Genomic DNA, 16355 nt, shown 5'->3' with positions numbered 1-16355 from the left:
ATCTTTCGGCTGGAATTCTTCCACAGCAGTTTCTGTCTAAGCAGTCCATTTTTTAAACTTTTTTTTTCTCTTCACTCTCTTACAAGAGAGTAGGGAGGACTTCAATGCTACACCTGCTTCACCCCCCGGCCCAAGCCGGGGGAGGAGGGAGTCTGGCCCTGCTTCGGGCCCGGTACTCCTCTCCCCTACATGGCTGCTACTCTAATTCCAACTGCGCCAACAACCTTCTTTTCCGTTTTCTTGAAGATGTAATTAGCAAAGGCGTTACTGGACTTTTGATTGGTCTTTTTGTCCGGAAATTACCTGGACAAAACCATCATCAGCCCCAGGGATGGGCTGAGGGGGCAAAACCACAACACCAGCCCAAGCCAGTCCATGTACACTCCAATATGTCAACTGCCACAGCCTTCCCTGCAATGTCCAGCCTCCAGGTGCCCTCGCAGCCCCTTCCAAACATCTCTCCTGCTGCATTTTCTCGTCCGTGTGCCCAGGGCGGGGCCCCGCTGGGCGAAGGAGCGCTGACGAGCCCATTCTTCCAGTTCTGTCCCAGTCCCAGCCCCTGCCCCAATTCCTGCTGCCATTCAGCGGGAAGCGGGACCCAGCCTGGGCAGAGGAGAGGTGTTTAAAAGGCCCTAAAGAGGAGGAGTTGAAGATCCTTTTACAAGGATCTGTTCTCCTCTCTCCTTTCCTAATAGCTGCTGGAAGAAAGATGAGTCTCAAAGCCACAGATAGTGGCTCCCAGCTCAGCTCCTCACTGCAGCTGCTCCCTGTGACATCTGTGGTGCAGGATCCCACAGTTGGCTGCTTCCCCTCAGAGCCTGAGGGCAGGGGAGCTGCTGGACTGTGCAGGGCCTGGCAGCAGGGGAAGGTGGCCTACCATTAACAGAGAGTCTGATGTGCTCAGTCAAGTGTGCCTGGCAGACTGCTGGGGTTCCCTCAGCACGGCATGAGAGAGAAACCGAGGACTAACGTTACCCACTGGTCTGTTGAAAATCTTTACTTGCAACAAATAGCAATTAGTCTTGCTGATGCTGACTCTTCTGATCTCAAGAGTCAGAAATAGTTAACAATTTTCTCAGAGTTCCAGGTGAAACAAGGTCCTGCCTAATTGTCGCAAAATGTGAAATATGCAAAAAATTTCTTAAGAAAGGATGTTCTTTGATCTTTGTAACTTTCAAACCTAAGAACTTTCAAAACTAAGAACCTAACTTTCAACAAGAGGGGAAATTTAATCCATGAAACAGATAGCAGCTAACAAGCAAGCTCTAAGTGATGTCCATGTGTTAGAAAAACAAATTAAAGTTTAGGGCATTACATACACCTGTTGGGGGAGGCTAACAAAGCTTTACAGGTAATGCAGAATTTATGGACCACAGGGACATTTGGCTAGACTCCCCAGATAAGGAAGAAACTAATAAAACCAACTCAATAATTGTGCTGAAATCAGCTCCAAGTGGGTAAAAGGTAATTCTGACAGGTGGAAACTGTGACCACTGACTCACAGATCACCGACCCAAAAAACCCACTGACCCAAAAAAGAGAGAAACTGAGCATATGGACTAATTAGCATAAGAAGCAAGAGAATTATTAAACAATAGAAGATAGAATACTAATTAATAAGAGAACTATGTAACTTATAGCTAGTGAACTCTAAAACCTTTGTTTAAAACTTATAAATAGTTAAAAGTTTTGATAATTGGGTATGCATGTTAGGAGGTGCGATTCCCCCATGCTCCACCCGGCACCGAAATAAAGTAATGCCTGCTTTCTAATACTGAGATTACAGTGTTAGAGAGTTTGTCCTCAGGGCCAGCACAAGCCAGCCAGACCTACCAGCTGGTATGATGCCCTGGTTGTTCTTTGTTGGCTTTGTGGATCTGCCACGAAGACACCTCCAACAGCAAAGGTGGAACAGGTTTTTCCACTGCTTGGTTGTCCTCACAGTTACAAAGTTTTTCCTTATATCCAAGGCCCCATATAATGTCTTGTTCAAGGAGGGGACTTTCCCAGATTTTGGAAAAGGGAATGGGCCAATCTGGAGGGGGAACAAGAGCTCTCCCCAGAAGATTCTCATACTTACAGTCTGCTGTTCATCCTATCATGCAACCCAGACTGGTATTGGAAACACCCTCTCCCAACAAGAAAACTACTGAACCATTTAACTTGTAGAATAATGGGGATGTGCAAAAGCTCAGGGGCAGATCTGTGGCCCAGGAGTTCCAGGCTCTTGTTTCATATCTCTTCTCTCCTTCCTAGGACACCTCTTAAGGCCCTCTTTCGCTTTAAATCTGCAAGAGGACAGTTTCACTATTCCTAACTCACCTCTTATTTTTCACCTATCTCTCTGGATGTTAAGTACTCCACTTGTTCCATACCACAAAGCTATGAGCTGAAATCATACAATGTGCTTGCAGCTAGGGAAAGCTTTCCAGATGAGTCCATTCAATTCACCCCAAGGTCTTCCTGACTTTGCCATTCCTCTCCTTTTCTGATTTGCCTTGCAGGCTGAGGTGGAAAACCCAGGTAATTTATTATGTGGACATAGATGTGCTTAGACTGTTCATGCCCAATCAGGCAGAGCATGAAAAGAAAAAAAGATTCTCATCTCGTTGGAGGATAGAAACCCCAACTACATGCTCATAAACAAGCCCAGGGCCTCCCTGACCTAAATTCTCAATCTGAAAAAGGAACTAGCACACCTTTGAGCTACTCAGCCTAAAATGGAAGGAAAATGCTTTATTTGCTTGTCTCTTTTTTCCTGCAGAAAGCACTAGGGCTTCACCTCCCCTCATTCCTAAGACGTATGAAGGCAGGCAAAATGCCTCTCAGTAGATTTCTGACAGACTGCACATCACTTCAGCCTCTACTTCTGTGTGGCATTCAGGAATTCCCTGTACAGTCAGATGGGATAAAAGCAAGTCTGATGAGCACTGATGACTTCCTGCGAGGTTTCACAATCTCTGCTTGGTCAACTCGTCACCCAGAGGGCTCAGGACAACACATCGCAGAGCTTCCTGAACCATGGGCCCAGCATCTCGTGTCACCGGTCATGCTGCAGGTTCTTGGTAAAAGCTATTTACCATCTTCCCCGTTCTCGTGTCTGGGCACCAGCCCCTCCGGGGCTGCCCTCGAGTCACGAGTGTTCTGCTTTCCACACTGTGCTGTTAACCCAGAGGTTACAACAGCGGCAGTCTGTGTGTTTGTTGTTAACCGGAGGTTACAATAGGGGCAGTCTGTGTTGTTAACTGGAGGTTACATAGCGGCAGTCTGTGTTTGCTGTTAACCGAAGGTTACAATAGCTCCAGTCTCACTCAAGCCTTTGGCTCCCCCCGCTCCCCTCACGGCTCCCGCCACGCCCGCGGGGATCGCGCGCTCCCGGCACGTCACGTGACGCAGCTCGCGGGAACGCGCCCGCTCCGCCCCCAGAGCGCGGTCCGCGCGGAGAGCGACACGTCACGTGCGCGCGTCACGTGAGCCCGTCCCGGGGCGATGAGGTCATCCGGCGGTCACGTGAGCGGTGCGTACGCGCGGCGCGGCCGGGCGCGGATGGCGGACGCGGAGGCCGAGGCGGCGGCGCGGCCCGAGGTGGCGCGGGGGGTACCCGCGCTCCGCGCCCGCCTCCGGCAGCTGCAGGCGGAGCTGCGCGAACAGGAGGTGTCGGAGGCCTCGTCCCGGGCCTACTGCCGGGGCTTCTGCCAGGTAGGAGCCGAGCGGCGCGGGCCGCGGCGCGGGCGCGGCCGAGCAGGCCCGGAGCTCCCGTCGCGGGGACTCCGCTCGCTCCTCCGGAGCTTGCGGGGCTCGCGGCTCCGTGCGAGGCTGCTGAGGGGGGCCGTGCGGGCCCTGCCGAGGGCCCCCTTGGGCCTCCAGCCCGGGGCCTTTGGGCTTCGGCAGCGCTTTGGGCCGGGACATCCCGTGGCCTCGGCGGGGTCTCTGGGCCGGGCGGGCCGCACTGCATTTTCTCGGTGCGGCCTTGGCTCGGTTCCGAGACCTCCTCGTGTCTGTGCTTCACTTGCCTCGGGCTCATATCTCTGTGTTCCGCCTTGGTTAAGATCTGCCATGGGGTAAGCAACGCTTGCCGGGGAGGGCCTGCTGTTACCTTAAATCACTGAGTGAACTGTGGCTCGGGGATCTTGTCTGAATACTTGCTTAATGTAACACAGCCTAAGATCAGTATTTTCTGAATCGAGACCTTAACTTTCTGTAGAAGACATGAGCTAGCTTAAAGCCACAGTGATGGAGATAACTTGTTCTTAAAGAAGTTAATGGTTAATTATTTTTGCTTCCTCGACATTGTCATTTATCGTGAACTCTAAGGTTTGTTGTTAAGGTGCTGAGTTGGAGAGTTGTCCCTGCTGAGGCTAAAGAGACTGTGTTTTAAAGTAAAAAATAAAAAACTTGTTTTCTGAGCTAGTTTAATGGCACCTCAGCTAATAAAGTCACAGTATTTGATGGCGAATCGCAAAATCAGAAAAAAACTGTCTCTTGGTGTGTTACAGATTATGTAGAAGTGGTGTTACCCTTCACAGTCTTCCATTTTTGCATCCATAGGCTGTGTGCTTTGCCATACCATGATGTTTAGCTCATCACTTACTGAAACAACAAAATAAGTGTATTTATTAGGTTTTAAAACTCTTGCTTCCTAAACTACAGGGTGCTGCTGCATACTGCTATATGTGTCAAAAGTTCAGCATCAGTGAAGATGTGTGACCCTGCATTGACATAGAGCCCAGTATAGTGTATGTGACTCTTTCCACGTTTCAGGTTTTGCTAAAATTTTTCCCAGTGTTGTTCACTGCATCAGAACATTGACACAAATACTAAGCCAGCACTTTGGAGTGGTTGTCAGGATGATCAGTGTTTGTACATGTCTAGTTGTCCAGATTAGTTTGGTACAGAAGAAGCTTTAGAGGTACTTGATCAGTGGAGTTTGGTGACAGATAGTTCTATTACCTAAAAAAAAAGGCAAACAAATTCAACCCCAAACCCTGTGCCACAAAAAATGTAGCTCTCTAGGTCCTTGTACTGTTATTGTAGTCTCATTTTAGAACACTGTGATAGCACAGATAAAAATTAAAAAGATTGGGTTTGGTTTACCATCAGTCTGGGATAATGTGGGTTGTCCTACCCATACACCAGGAGGTACAGTGGGAAACATGGAACTACTGGTCTGTCCTGCAGCAACTTCAGCAGAGGATGAATTTGTAATGTCATTGTGCATTTAGACCACTGTGAGTAGGATGTTTCTCCTTCTGACTAGGAATGTTTGTGATAATTTAGTAACTTAAGCTCTGCCCCTAAGTGAAATTCAGGAGGCTCAGCTTAGTTTTATATTTATGACTTAGAGACTACCACTGATATCTTCTCAAAAGTCTGTTAAGCCACAGCAGAGTGTGCCTAGAGAGCAGCTGAATTTAGCTGTGCTTAAATTTGGTTTTGGAAAGTAGATGGCATAAGGGGAGCTGAAAAGTTGTAGGTTTGCCATCCTGTGAGTACAGCTGAGGAAGAGGCCTGCAGGTGCTTGGTTTTGCTGTGAAAGTTACCGTGGCCGTGAGACACAAAAAGCTGTGAACAGAATCAATGACTTTCCTATTCTTTGAGCTATATGGATGCTCTTCTACTACATGTAAACTTGTGCTGCTGTGTGCAGCTTTCCAGTAGCTTTTCCTGGGAATGATGATGGATGACACAATTTCCTTGAAGATGCCTGTTTTTGAGCAGGAGAGTAGGACTGTTGTCCACAATAGTACAACAAAGAAACTTTCAAAGCCTGACTCTGCAGCTTTATGTTGTACAAGCATGAATGCTTTGCACATTCACCTTGGGAGAACACATCTGTTGGTGAGCTCTACCCAAACAGTGAGGTAAAATGACCTGGAGGGTGTCTGAGGCTGTGCAGTCATAAATATGAAGAACAGTTATCAGTGAAACAGGTGTTGTGGGACATTAAAGCATCGCATCTGCTGTTGGCTTTCTGAAATTCTTGAAGGGGGTGCATTGAGGACTTGATTGCAATTGGATATGATTAAGAAGAGAAGGAAGTGTTTTTCTTAAACAGAGGCCTAAAACTGTAATAGCAGGTCAGGAAACATGGAGATCTTCATGTTTACATTGGGTCTGAGCAAAAAAATGATGCTTCTGAGGAAGTGCAGCAAAGCAGGTGCGCCAGCATTGTGGAACATGAGAATGTGTGTGCAGTGCTGAGAGCCTGGGCTGGTCTGGAGGTTATGCATTAGGTGGATGTGGTCTCTGCACTTCCCACCCCAGTTGTCAATGAGGTGCATTATTGGAGTCAGGAGAGGACAGTCAAGAGGAGGACAGGACAAAGTGTAAATGGGCATGTGTTAACCAGACTTTAAATATTTGAATACTCTCTTCAGGAAACTGGGCTATAAGGTAGTAATTGCCTCTAAATTATTACTTGACTATTCTTTAAACATGTGCATTATCTAATTGCGACAAGTTAATAATTTTTCAATTATATATTTTATATAGACTGCCAGGAGAAATCTGTAGTGGGTGACTAAACAACTAATTTTGCTTCTGAAAGAGCAGAAAAGCTTTGAAGAACCTCTGTAACACAGATACTGCATTTGGCTTATTTGTTAGTATACTGATGGCAGTATGTTCAAAACTGCAGATCCTTGAAGTTCAAGCTGGTAATAAGTCTGTGGCCTTGAATCTATCTTGTGCACTGAAACCATTGTTTATGTATTTGGGGAGAAGCTTCTCATAAATGGTTACTCAGTGAATTGCTAATGTTGGCTTTAAGACTTTAATCCTGGTGCTGTGATTGCACTTGAGCAAAGGTGTGGTGTTTTCTAGTACATGTATTTAATCTTAGGAAATATTCTGCCATGTTTTATCTTTTGCTCAGACCAAGTAGTTTATGATCAAAATGTTTGTCAAAATAATTGTGTGCTGAATTTGACTTTTTAAATAGATTGGTTTTAATGGATGTATTTTTAGATAAGTGCAGACACTTGTACATTTGATCTTTTCCTGTAGTTGCTATAATGGTAACGTTACTGCTGGGTTCACCAAACAGTTGATTTGTAATAGTCATCAGTTGAGTATGTCTGGGGAATTACAGCTTGACAGCCTTTGAATGTCATATGGCCATAAAGCCATATATGATTTGAGCTATAATATCAAATCCTTTGTTAATCTGTTAGATAAGCATGATGACTGCTATTCCTAATCATTCACTTCTGCACTAACTATCTTTGTGCTGTGTTTGAACATAATCTTCCTTTTTCCCCGCCCTCCTTATGTCTTTATTAATGTTGTGTGGGTTTTTTGTAAAGCTTGTGGCTTCCATTTGCCCAGGAGTTATATTACCTAATTCTTGGAGAACAATCCACAAAACACATTGATTTTTACTGATTCTTAGATGGTATTTTTAATAGATTTTTTTTTTCTTAAATATAGCACATGATTGTGTTGGCCTAGTGGATGTCTGAATTATTTTTAGGCTAAGAAAGGTATTGAATAGTTAGATTACTGACATAACACTGGATAGGCTACAAAATAATGTCTAACTGACCACTTTTTGCTGTACTGGAAGGTAGGTTTTGTCTTAGAAGTTTCTAGCCATTGTAATGACTGCACTTGGTTTTATTAAGCTCATTGTGGGGTTTGTTCAGTAGTGTCTTCTATCCAGTCACCATCTGATACGATCATGTTTTTGTTTAAGATGTTAAAATAAATTAGTTGTGTCAGAGTCCCAGCTTGAAGTGATTTGAAAACTGATATGACCATCACCCTCCTCTTAGGACAATTTGGCTTGTATTGGACTGTAGGGTAGATCACTGAACTTTTTTCCCATGCAGTCTTGTCCCTAAGGCTTCCAAAAAGCAGTTCTTTCATTCATTATTTTTTGTTGTCTTTGCAGCTGGCCTTAATCAAGATTAGTAGCTTTTTTGGTCTAGGAAGGGTACCACATGGGAGAGGCTAAGAACTGCTAAGAACACAAGCATCGCTGCTCTGGAGGTGTAAGGGAAGGGCTGTTATTTGTGAAGCAAGCTGTGAGTAGAGCTAAGGTGTCCTTAGCACAGTGCCATACTTGTTCTCAAACTGTACTTCAGAGCCTGTCAGAGCATAGTAGGGTAGTGGAGGTAAGTTTTAAAAAAGTTGGGAGATACTTCTGTAGTCACTGTGCTGATGTGATTTCTCTTAAACTGGCTAGATTTTACATTACTGCTTCAGTACTGTGCCTGGATAACATGCAATTACTGCAGTCAAGGAGTAAAATTTAGAGTAATTTTGCCTTTGAAAAATGACTATGTAATGGTCTGGACTGGGTTTTGTATCCCCTTCTCATGGCTTCATGTTTGCTGTGTGGGTAACGCGTGTATCTTTAAAATACTACTTCTGGAGTAATGTTCTTAGTCTTAAACTTCTTCCTATTTTTCTGTATTCTCACTAGTAATGAAGATTCTAGTGTTACTTATGTGTCTCTGTCTCTATGGTAGTTGTACAAAAGGAGTTGAGTGCAAAACTTCTCCCTCAGTTTTTAACAGTTCCCATTTCTGCCAATTGCATATAGCTTTCTCCCCAGTAAAAACTCTGATAACTTTATCAAAATAGTAAAATAAATAAAAATATATTTGGAAAAAGGGAGAACTTCTGTTGAGATGAAAAGCTGCCACTTTAAATTCTCCTTCAGGGTAAAAATTCTCACTTCCAGAATTCTTCCACTGTATGTGTTTGATATTGCATATTGATATTTTTAAACAAAAGTGTGTTATGAGAACTTCTAATGATAACTCATTTTCTTTCAGACACTACTCCAGTATGCTGGCAGTCGCAGTGCATCAGAACATATTTTACCTTTTTTGGAAGTATATCGAATCTCCATCCAAAGCTTTGCTAATGCAAGACCTTACTTGACTACAGAATGCGAAGATGTTCTTTTGGTACTTGGCAGGCTAGTGCTGTAAGTTTTGAGTTGGTATATTATTTTTTTTTTTTTTTAAAGAACTGTAGTTTATAAGTTGAGGGCAAGTTGTTGAAATAAGTTTAATGCTAAAGTTGAAATAAGTTTAAGTTTAATGCTTGATTTGACAACTGTACTTGTGATTTATTATTTAGTAAATGTCTTTAGTTAATTTTTTTATCATACCACAGACGTACCTGAACATTTAATTAATTAACGTGAACAAGTTCTAAGACTTTGCTCTTCCCTATTTTAATAATCAGGTAGGTATTAGGAAGGTTCTTTTCTTTCTTAGAACATTCTGAAAGTTACTATATTCTGTAGAAAAAGCTTAGTGTAGTGCGTATTAAACAGAAGCTTTAGTATTAGACCTTCAGGCATGGATTAATAAATGTGTATTCATTGCAGTTTTATGTGTCCAGTCCCTTTTAGTGCAGGGCCGTTCTGAACGTGTTGGTTGCTGAAAGGACAGGCTGGTTTGTGTCCGTGGCAGTCTGGATTGTGCTGCAGGAGGGCAAACCAGACTATAGTACTTCAGCCTGAGCTCTGACACGTGGGGAGACAGGACTTAAAGCACAGCAATTCCTGGAACAGAATAGGGAACCATTTTATGATCCGGCAGCTGAGTTTGGATAACTTGTAGTTCCTCAAGTATGTTTTAAGTGCAAAGCAGATGTTTGTGATTGAAGAGTGTACCATGAGGGCTTCCATATGCACTGGACTGTAATCAGTTATGACCTGAGAAGGGTAAGATTACATGCTCGTCATTGTGACGTACTGGTCATTCATTGCTAGTTAGGTTTCATTCGAGGAGAGTGAATGAAGATCTAGAACTTTGCATATGAAGATCATCACAGAAAATAAAAGTGATTCTGTGACAGTTTTTCAGTGAGCTGTTTTTTCTTTGTTATCAGCCTCTTACTTGCTTAGTGGTCTGAACTCAAGTATTCTTTTCAAGAAGGATTTTTGCAGTGAACTCCTTGGTCAGATGCTTTATTTGTAATGGACTAACTTGCAATATAAATCAAGAACTCAGAACCAGAAAGCTCCATATGATGCCTTGAATTTTATTTATTTATTTATTTATTTTTAGTTATGAGAAATATGTGAACTACAAGTGGTTTGGGTTTTTTTTAAACCTTCTGTCAAGAAGAGGAAAATATGGGAAATCTGGAAATGTGTGTCTTAAAACTTAGGACTTTTAACTGCTGAATCATTAGCTGGTACATAATATATGTATTTTTGGCAAAATATCTTTATTGCTTTTGCAGACTGCTCCCTTATGGATAGAGTATTCTTGTCTTCATCATATTATCATTAATTAGCATGTGTATTCTGTTGTTTTCTTCTCATGTCACTTTAAAAGTTTGTTCTTTTAGTATATGAGCAGGTCATCTGTACCTAGGGTACCTTCTATATATTTTGCCACTATTACTTTGCGGGATAAATCCCAATTCTGTATAAAAATTGCTTTTCTCTTGTTTAGAAGGATTGGAATACTCTGCTTCTGCTCATACAGTTTCTTTCAGCTTTCAGTGTGAGGACATTGTTTGCTGTTACTTGTATATTCAGAAAACCTTGTGGAGGAGGACAGTAGAGAGGCTGACTTGCTGGAGTCTCCCCTGTTCTTGTGATGATCACATTTGAAAGGAATCTAAAGAATGAGAAATACAAGGAGTGAGGTTGAAGATAGGGTGAGGTAAATGGCTTCTCTGAATTAACTCTCACGTTTTTCTTTTTCGTAAGAGTTTCCAAGGAAGGGACAGAGAAGTTAGAGCAGGGAATTAAACATAAAAATTAAGTTCCATGAGAGAGGAAGACTGTTACCTGGTTAGGGACAAGAAAGCATCCTGTTTCCACGTAACTGTGATTTCTGGGGAGACAGTTGGGTTACCCAGCAGCTTTTGTACACACTTGTTCATTTCAGACTTGAACCTTGATGAGAAATAAAATAAGCAAGCTTCCTGTTTTAAAGGAGAAGTACTCTACTTCCTGTTGAACTCCTTTCCTTCCAGCATTCTTCCTGGAGAAGAAGGAAAGAACTTCCTGCATCTGACATCCTTCTCAGCAGTGAGCCAGTAACAGCAAACTGAGTATACTGTGGCTTCCCCTGCTGCCTGCCCAGGCCCCTTGTGCATTCATAGGACATCTGATGTGATAAAAGGACAGGGACCCCCAGAGGAAACATGATGCTGATGCAGTGTGAGACCTTGTTGGTCCACTGTCTAACCTTAGGAAAAAAAAGGGGAAGTTGCTCTTGTAGATTTCTGATTTGACAACTGATTGGGGTGGAGATGTGGGGACAGGAATATTTTTCTTGAACGTGACTGGGAAGGCACTTAATTGCCATTCCTGGCAACACAAACTATTCCTATTGATCATCCAATGTCATCTTTGTGTTTCTAAAAAGGTTAGGGTAGAAAAAGTGTTTAATACGATCTAAAGATGAACACAGTTCTAAAAGCTTTTAAAAATTAATTTAAAAAATTTCTGTGAATGAGGTATAAAGTGATTACAGAAAAATTTTATGCAAATAATATGTTAATTCTTACCTAGAGTTATTTCTTCTAAAGTAAAGAAGTTCGAATCTAGGAGATCTTTTCCTGAAAGATATTTTCAAGTTGAGTGTTTAGGATGAATAATTTTTTTTAAAATAATTTAAACATTCAAACCCTTGTTACAGTTTATTTGCAAAAATTGTAATTAAAGTTTAGAATTGAGTTCTGTATAGGTAGCCATTGTGGTGATATGATAGAGTGAAGTAGAAAGGCTTGGCTTCATGAAGTGATCCTGGTGTTTAGATTTGTGGCCTAGCCATGACACATAAATTCTGTTTATTTGCATTACAGTAAAGAAGGAAATGGGATTTCGGGGATGGAGGTGTGTTTTGATGTATTGTGTAATAAGGACCAAAAGGAAGAATTAAGAACCCTTTGTCCTGCTTGGCAGTAGGGAGAGCTGGCTAGTCTTTATGCAGCTATGTGTTTGACTCAATTCTTAAAACAAAGGCTTAGTCAACTGCCTTAAAATTCTAGTTATTTTTCTACCAAAAAAATTGTGATTGGGATATCTTGGATATTACTTTTATGATTGTGCTATAAGTTGTTTTATGTGGTGACTATACACCTGAAGCTTCAGATTTCCCAGTAAGTGATTTCTAAACCAGAGTGCTTGGTGTTGGGATCTAAGGAAGACTCAAGGACCACAACAAAAGAATTTTTGGCACTTGGTTCAGATCAGTCCTGGGTTACTTCAACAGATGGTAACTGGAGGCATAAATGAAGTCCCCTTGTCGTCCTGGAGTGTCATCTCACATGTATACACAATGCTTTGAAAATGTAATTGCAGATTTTTTCACTGTCTAAGTAGCACCTTACCAGTGCAGTATAGAAAACTGATGATAAATGCTGGCTTTATAATTTTGTTTAAGTCTGTTATTTTATATAACCAATATAATATATATGAAAACCTAATATTCTAGAAAAAGTAATTCCAGGAATTAAGACAGTGGAAGTAGGTGGGATTGGTTGACCAAGTTTGAAAGTGAGGTGTGTATCAAAAGACTTCACAAGCACGTTGACTGTGAAGTTTGCAAATGTTGTACTGCATGTAAAAAGTCTTTCTATGACTTGCATGAAAACTGGACACATACCTAGTGATTTTCTTACTTTGGTTTCTTTTGTTTTAGTTTGGAGGTTTTTAATGTTAAAATAGAGTTCAGGTGCTGTGAGACTTTGTAAAGTTGGTTTTGATAGTGAATTAGCTTGTATTGCCGAGCTTGAGTACTAGGCAAAAGAAAGTCCTTATTTCATTAAATTGAGACCTATGACAATTGGAATATCTGGTGATCCTCTTGGCAGCTTTTTCATCAGAATAGTAATGCCTGAGATGTTTGTGAATAATGAGGGAATGACAGTGATGAAGGCTGTGTATTTTCTGTCGGTCTAATAAAAGTGTTTAGATCTTTTGCAGGTCTAAACCTCTATTTATAGTAAAAGGATTGGGCAGTGAATTCAAACTTCTGAGATGTGAAAAGAATGGCCAGATATTCAGTATTTCTCCATTTGGTGTTGCTTATGTATATATATGCTGAATCTAGCTAAAAACTGATAAGGCATAGCATTTGGCAGGTGACTGTTCAATATATCTATCAGAAGTCAGGAGGAAGAAGGGAAGTCATTCTTTTTGGGTACTAAGCAGCTTTGAAACTCAGGTTTGCTTTATGGCCATGTCTTTCACTTCCCGAGCTCAGCTCTTCTATCTATCTATGGCAAGGTTGAATGTGTTACCCTGTCATTCTTCTATTTAATATTTGGGAAAGGAGGTTTTAAAGAAAAAGTAGCATGAGTTGGAACTATCTAATAGTGTAGATGTAGCTTATATCACTAATTCGGTGCATTTGTTATGTGTGGAGTCCTAGACCAGTTTTCTTTCCTTATATTTTATGATTTATGAAAATACTTTGCTGTGTGCAGATCCTGTGAATCTCTAGACGGAGTGTTATAGTTAACACTTGCAGTTGCATTGGGTGTCCTGGTAACAGAGAAAAGGGGTGGAGTTTTTAGCGCTGTATGGGTGTGACCACGGTTTTTATTCGATACCCCCACACCCTCCTGGGGACATGATTTCGCAGGGAGAGCAGAGCGCCGGCAATCGGCAGTTTGCCATCTTTCCTTGCCCGGCAGAACGGAGTGGACGGTGCCCTTAAAACCTCGTCGAACTTGTTCCCTTGTGCTGTCCGCTGGCTCTCCCTCCGGTTTTCTCTCCCAAGCGCGACTACGGCGTTGTGGTGCTGAAGTGGACAGCTCCGAGGCAGGGCTGAACCAGGAGGGCTGGGTGGTGCAGCGTCAGCATCCCGGCAAAGACGTTTTGCCCTCAACACGCACAGCGGGGTGGAGAGTTGAAGGCAAGGAGTGTAGGCAGCTGCGAAGAACTGAGTTTAGCCAGCGGCTGCGGGATCCATGTTTGGACGAACTAGCTTTCAGGGTTTGTTTGTCCCTGCTTTCTGTTGACTTTGGGCTAGGGTAAGGGAGGACCATTAAGCTATGAGGGCTCTCTTGTCCTGTTACTTTTGTTTCCCAAATAGCATGTGCTGCAGCAGTGACAGCCTTCCTCTGGAGACTGCATGGGCACTGCCTTTGGGAAGTGCTTTTTTTTTTTTTTGTTCCCGGTGATGAATACCTTTTTGTGCCTAAAACACCTTCTCTTCTGTATTCTTTTGCTGTTCATACTGCTACTGGACTTTTTAGTAAATTGTTATTTCAACTAATAATCTCTCATTTCTTGTCCCTTTCTTACTGAAGGGTGTGGGGGAAGAGGAGGGGCTTATTTGGAGTTTAATTTCCCTGCTGGTTTTTAGAACCAGCACATAAGGACAAATTGTTCTGTGCAGCAGTAGGGTTTTAAGTAATCCACATGTCCCATACAAGGTTAGATTAGTGCCTATTTGAGAACAGTGTAGGCAACAGTCCTACCGTGGCTGGTTGCAGTTCATGCCGTAGGTGTTGGAATGCTCCCCTGCTTGATATCAAAGGCTCTGTAAGGTATTTCTAGGAGTCTGTGCTGATGCTCTTCTTGACATAACTTGTCAGTCTGCCTCTTTAATGGTACTGTTAGGCTTCTGTTATCCAGGTCCATTTCTGTGCTGGTGCATGTGTCTTCTTTCAAACTGTTCTTTAGCTTTATTTTCTTACATATATCAGTGTAGAAATGTCAAATTAGGTGAAGCTGGCTTTCATTCTCTCTCTAGGCCAAGAGACTATGCTGGAGTCCATTGAGTCTTATTCAGAATGGTTATTATGTTTTCTTTGAGAGGAAAGAGTAGAAATTCTGTGATGCTATGTGTTCCAAGCCACACTGAAGAGGCTGTCTTCTATAAGAGTAACTACAATCTTAAATTAGCAAGATTGTGCATAGTAAAAAAGAGCACTGATGAATCATACCTGATTCTCAGTCTGTTTCTGCCCTGTTAATTGATTTGTGCAATTAAACAAGTTTGTATTACTATTGTTTCTTATCTGAATGGTAAGTAATATGTGCCACAAGTGTTATTTAATGTAACAAGAGAATGTGTTCAGGTAGCTTGTTTACTTGCCTTTTGCTTTTCCAGGAGTTGTTTTGAACTACTGCTTTCAATTCCTGAAAGTGAATTGCCACATGAGGTGTGGTTAGGATTCCATCAATCCATTCAGGTAAGTGTTCTGAATTTCTTTTTTGCATTTACATATTAAAAAATCCCCCAAAACAACTGCTGTTCTGTTCCTTCTCTTCTACCCTTCCCTTGAGTTCCACCTGTCCTGCATTGCTGCTACCTATTGCAGCAGGAATTTCTGAGCAAAAGACTAACTGCAGCTACAATATTGGGAGCCTCAGGACCAACAGCAGGTTTATAACTATAGTCAATGGCAACTGCAACAAGAGCACTGTAGCAAATCTTGATCTAGTGATTTATGTGAGAGAAGGACTGAGTGACTGAGTTAGATGGAGTGATGTAACAGCTCTGAAGCATCACTCTGAAGATAACAAAAGAGCTTTTGTAGAGATCTAAGTGGCAAATTAGTGTCTGTGCCTGATTTGAGAGGGATGGAAATAGCTGGACAGGTCTTTAGTCCAGGCGGTTCCTAGAAGTGTTTCTTCTGAGGTGTTGCTGAAATAAGCTCATACTACTATGTTTCTACCCTTGAATCAAGATGACTGCTGTAGACTCTGTAGGAGGAAGAGATGTTTTCAGGGTTTTAGTCTGGAGGTAGTACCTAGCTGTCTGTAAGAACTTGTGTTCCTTGCTGGAGCTTAAAGACAGGAGTGGTATTTCTGTGTTCATATTGATAGACCCTTCCAGGACCATGGACTGTTCTGTTGCTGCTGTGTGCTGGCTTTAACTGTGACTGCTAAAGTTGGAAGCTAATATCAGTTCTAAGTTACTGAAGTGAAGACTTTGGCAGGAAGTACGTGGAAGTGAATTTAGACCTCGCAGCTGTCCTTGTACTTATCATAAGACCTTATACCCTTGTGACTGGGGATTTCCTTAGTCCCTCAGGCTTGGTTCCTGCTGCAGTAGCTCTGAAGATGCAGACTCTAAAGGAGCTTCTACTTTACTTTCACCTGCAGTCAAGGAATTAGCAGGTGTGGAAACTCTTCAGTAGACTGGAGATGAATAAGCCTGTCACTTTAAACTGAGAGGAGCAGTTTGGTAGAGCCACCCAGGCTTGGTGTGGGTACCTTTTTATCAGTAGGTTTCCTTGTCCTGAAGTTAGGTTTCTCACTTTGTATGCAAGTTATTTAGCATGTGCAGTCAGTTTTTTCCGGCCTTTCTGGAAAGGAGTCAGAGGCTTTGGGGATCTTGAGTGGTCTTGATCCCTCCCCTGCAGTCCATCTCCACTTTTTGGCTTCATTCCTGCACTTGTGTGTTGCGCTTATCTCC

The 16355-nt window shown here is 42.4% G+C and overlaps 1 protein-coding gene across 2 annotated transcripts in view; it reads left to right on the top strand.

Moving 5' to 3' along the window:
• Positions 1-3546: 3546 nt before the first annotated feature.
• The window catches only part of RLF (rearranged L-myc fusion), a 47888-nt gene continuing 35079 nt past the window's right edge, over positions 3547-16355 (top strand). The window contains exons 1-3 of one of the 2 annotated variants that reach the window (XM_027892175.1): positions 3547-3699; positions 8781-8935; positions 15045-15126. In XM_027892175.1, coding sequence (XP_027747976.1) covers positions 3547-3699; positions 8781-8935; positions 15045-15126 — 390 coding nt within the window. Of the gene's footprint in view, positions 3700-8780; positions 8936-10464; positions 10635-15044; positions 15127-16355 lie in introns of those variants that run through there. The other variant, XM_027892176.1, reaches the window with a different exon arrangement.

Source organism: Empidonax traillii, unplaced genomic scaffold (genome assembly GCF_003031625.1).
Source record: "Empidonax traillii isolate 1590-97213 ecotype Southwest subspecies unplaced genomic scaffold, ASM303162v1 scaffold341:size590984, whole genome shotgun sequence".
In the NCBI taxonomy this organism is placed as follows: Eukaryota; Metazoa; Chordata; class Aves; order Passeriformes; family Tyrannidae; genus Empidonax; species Empidonax traillii.
The sequence above is the reverse complement of the archived record's forward strand: the minus strand, read 5'-3'. Positions and strand labels throughout refer to the sequence as shown.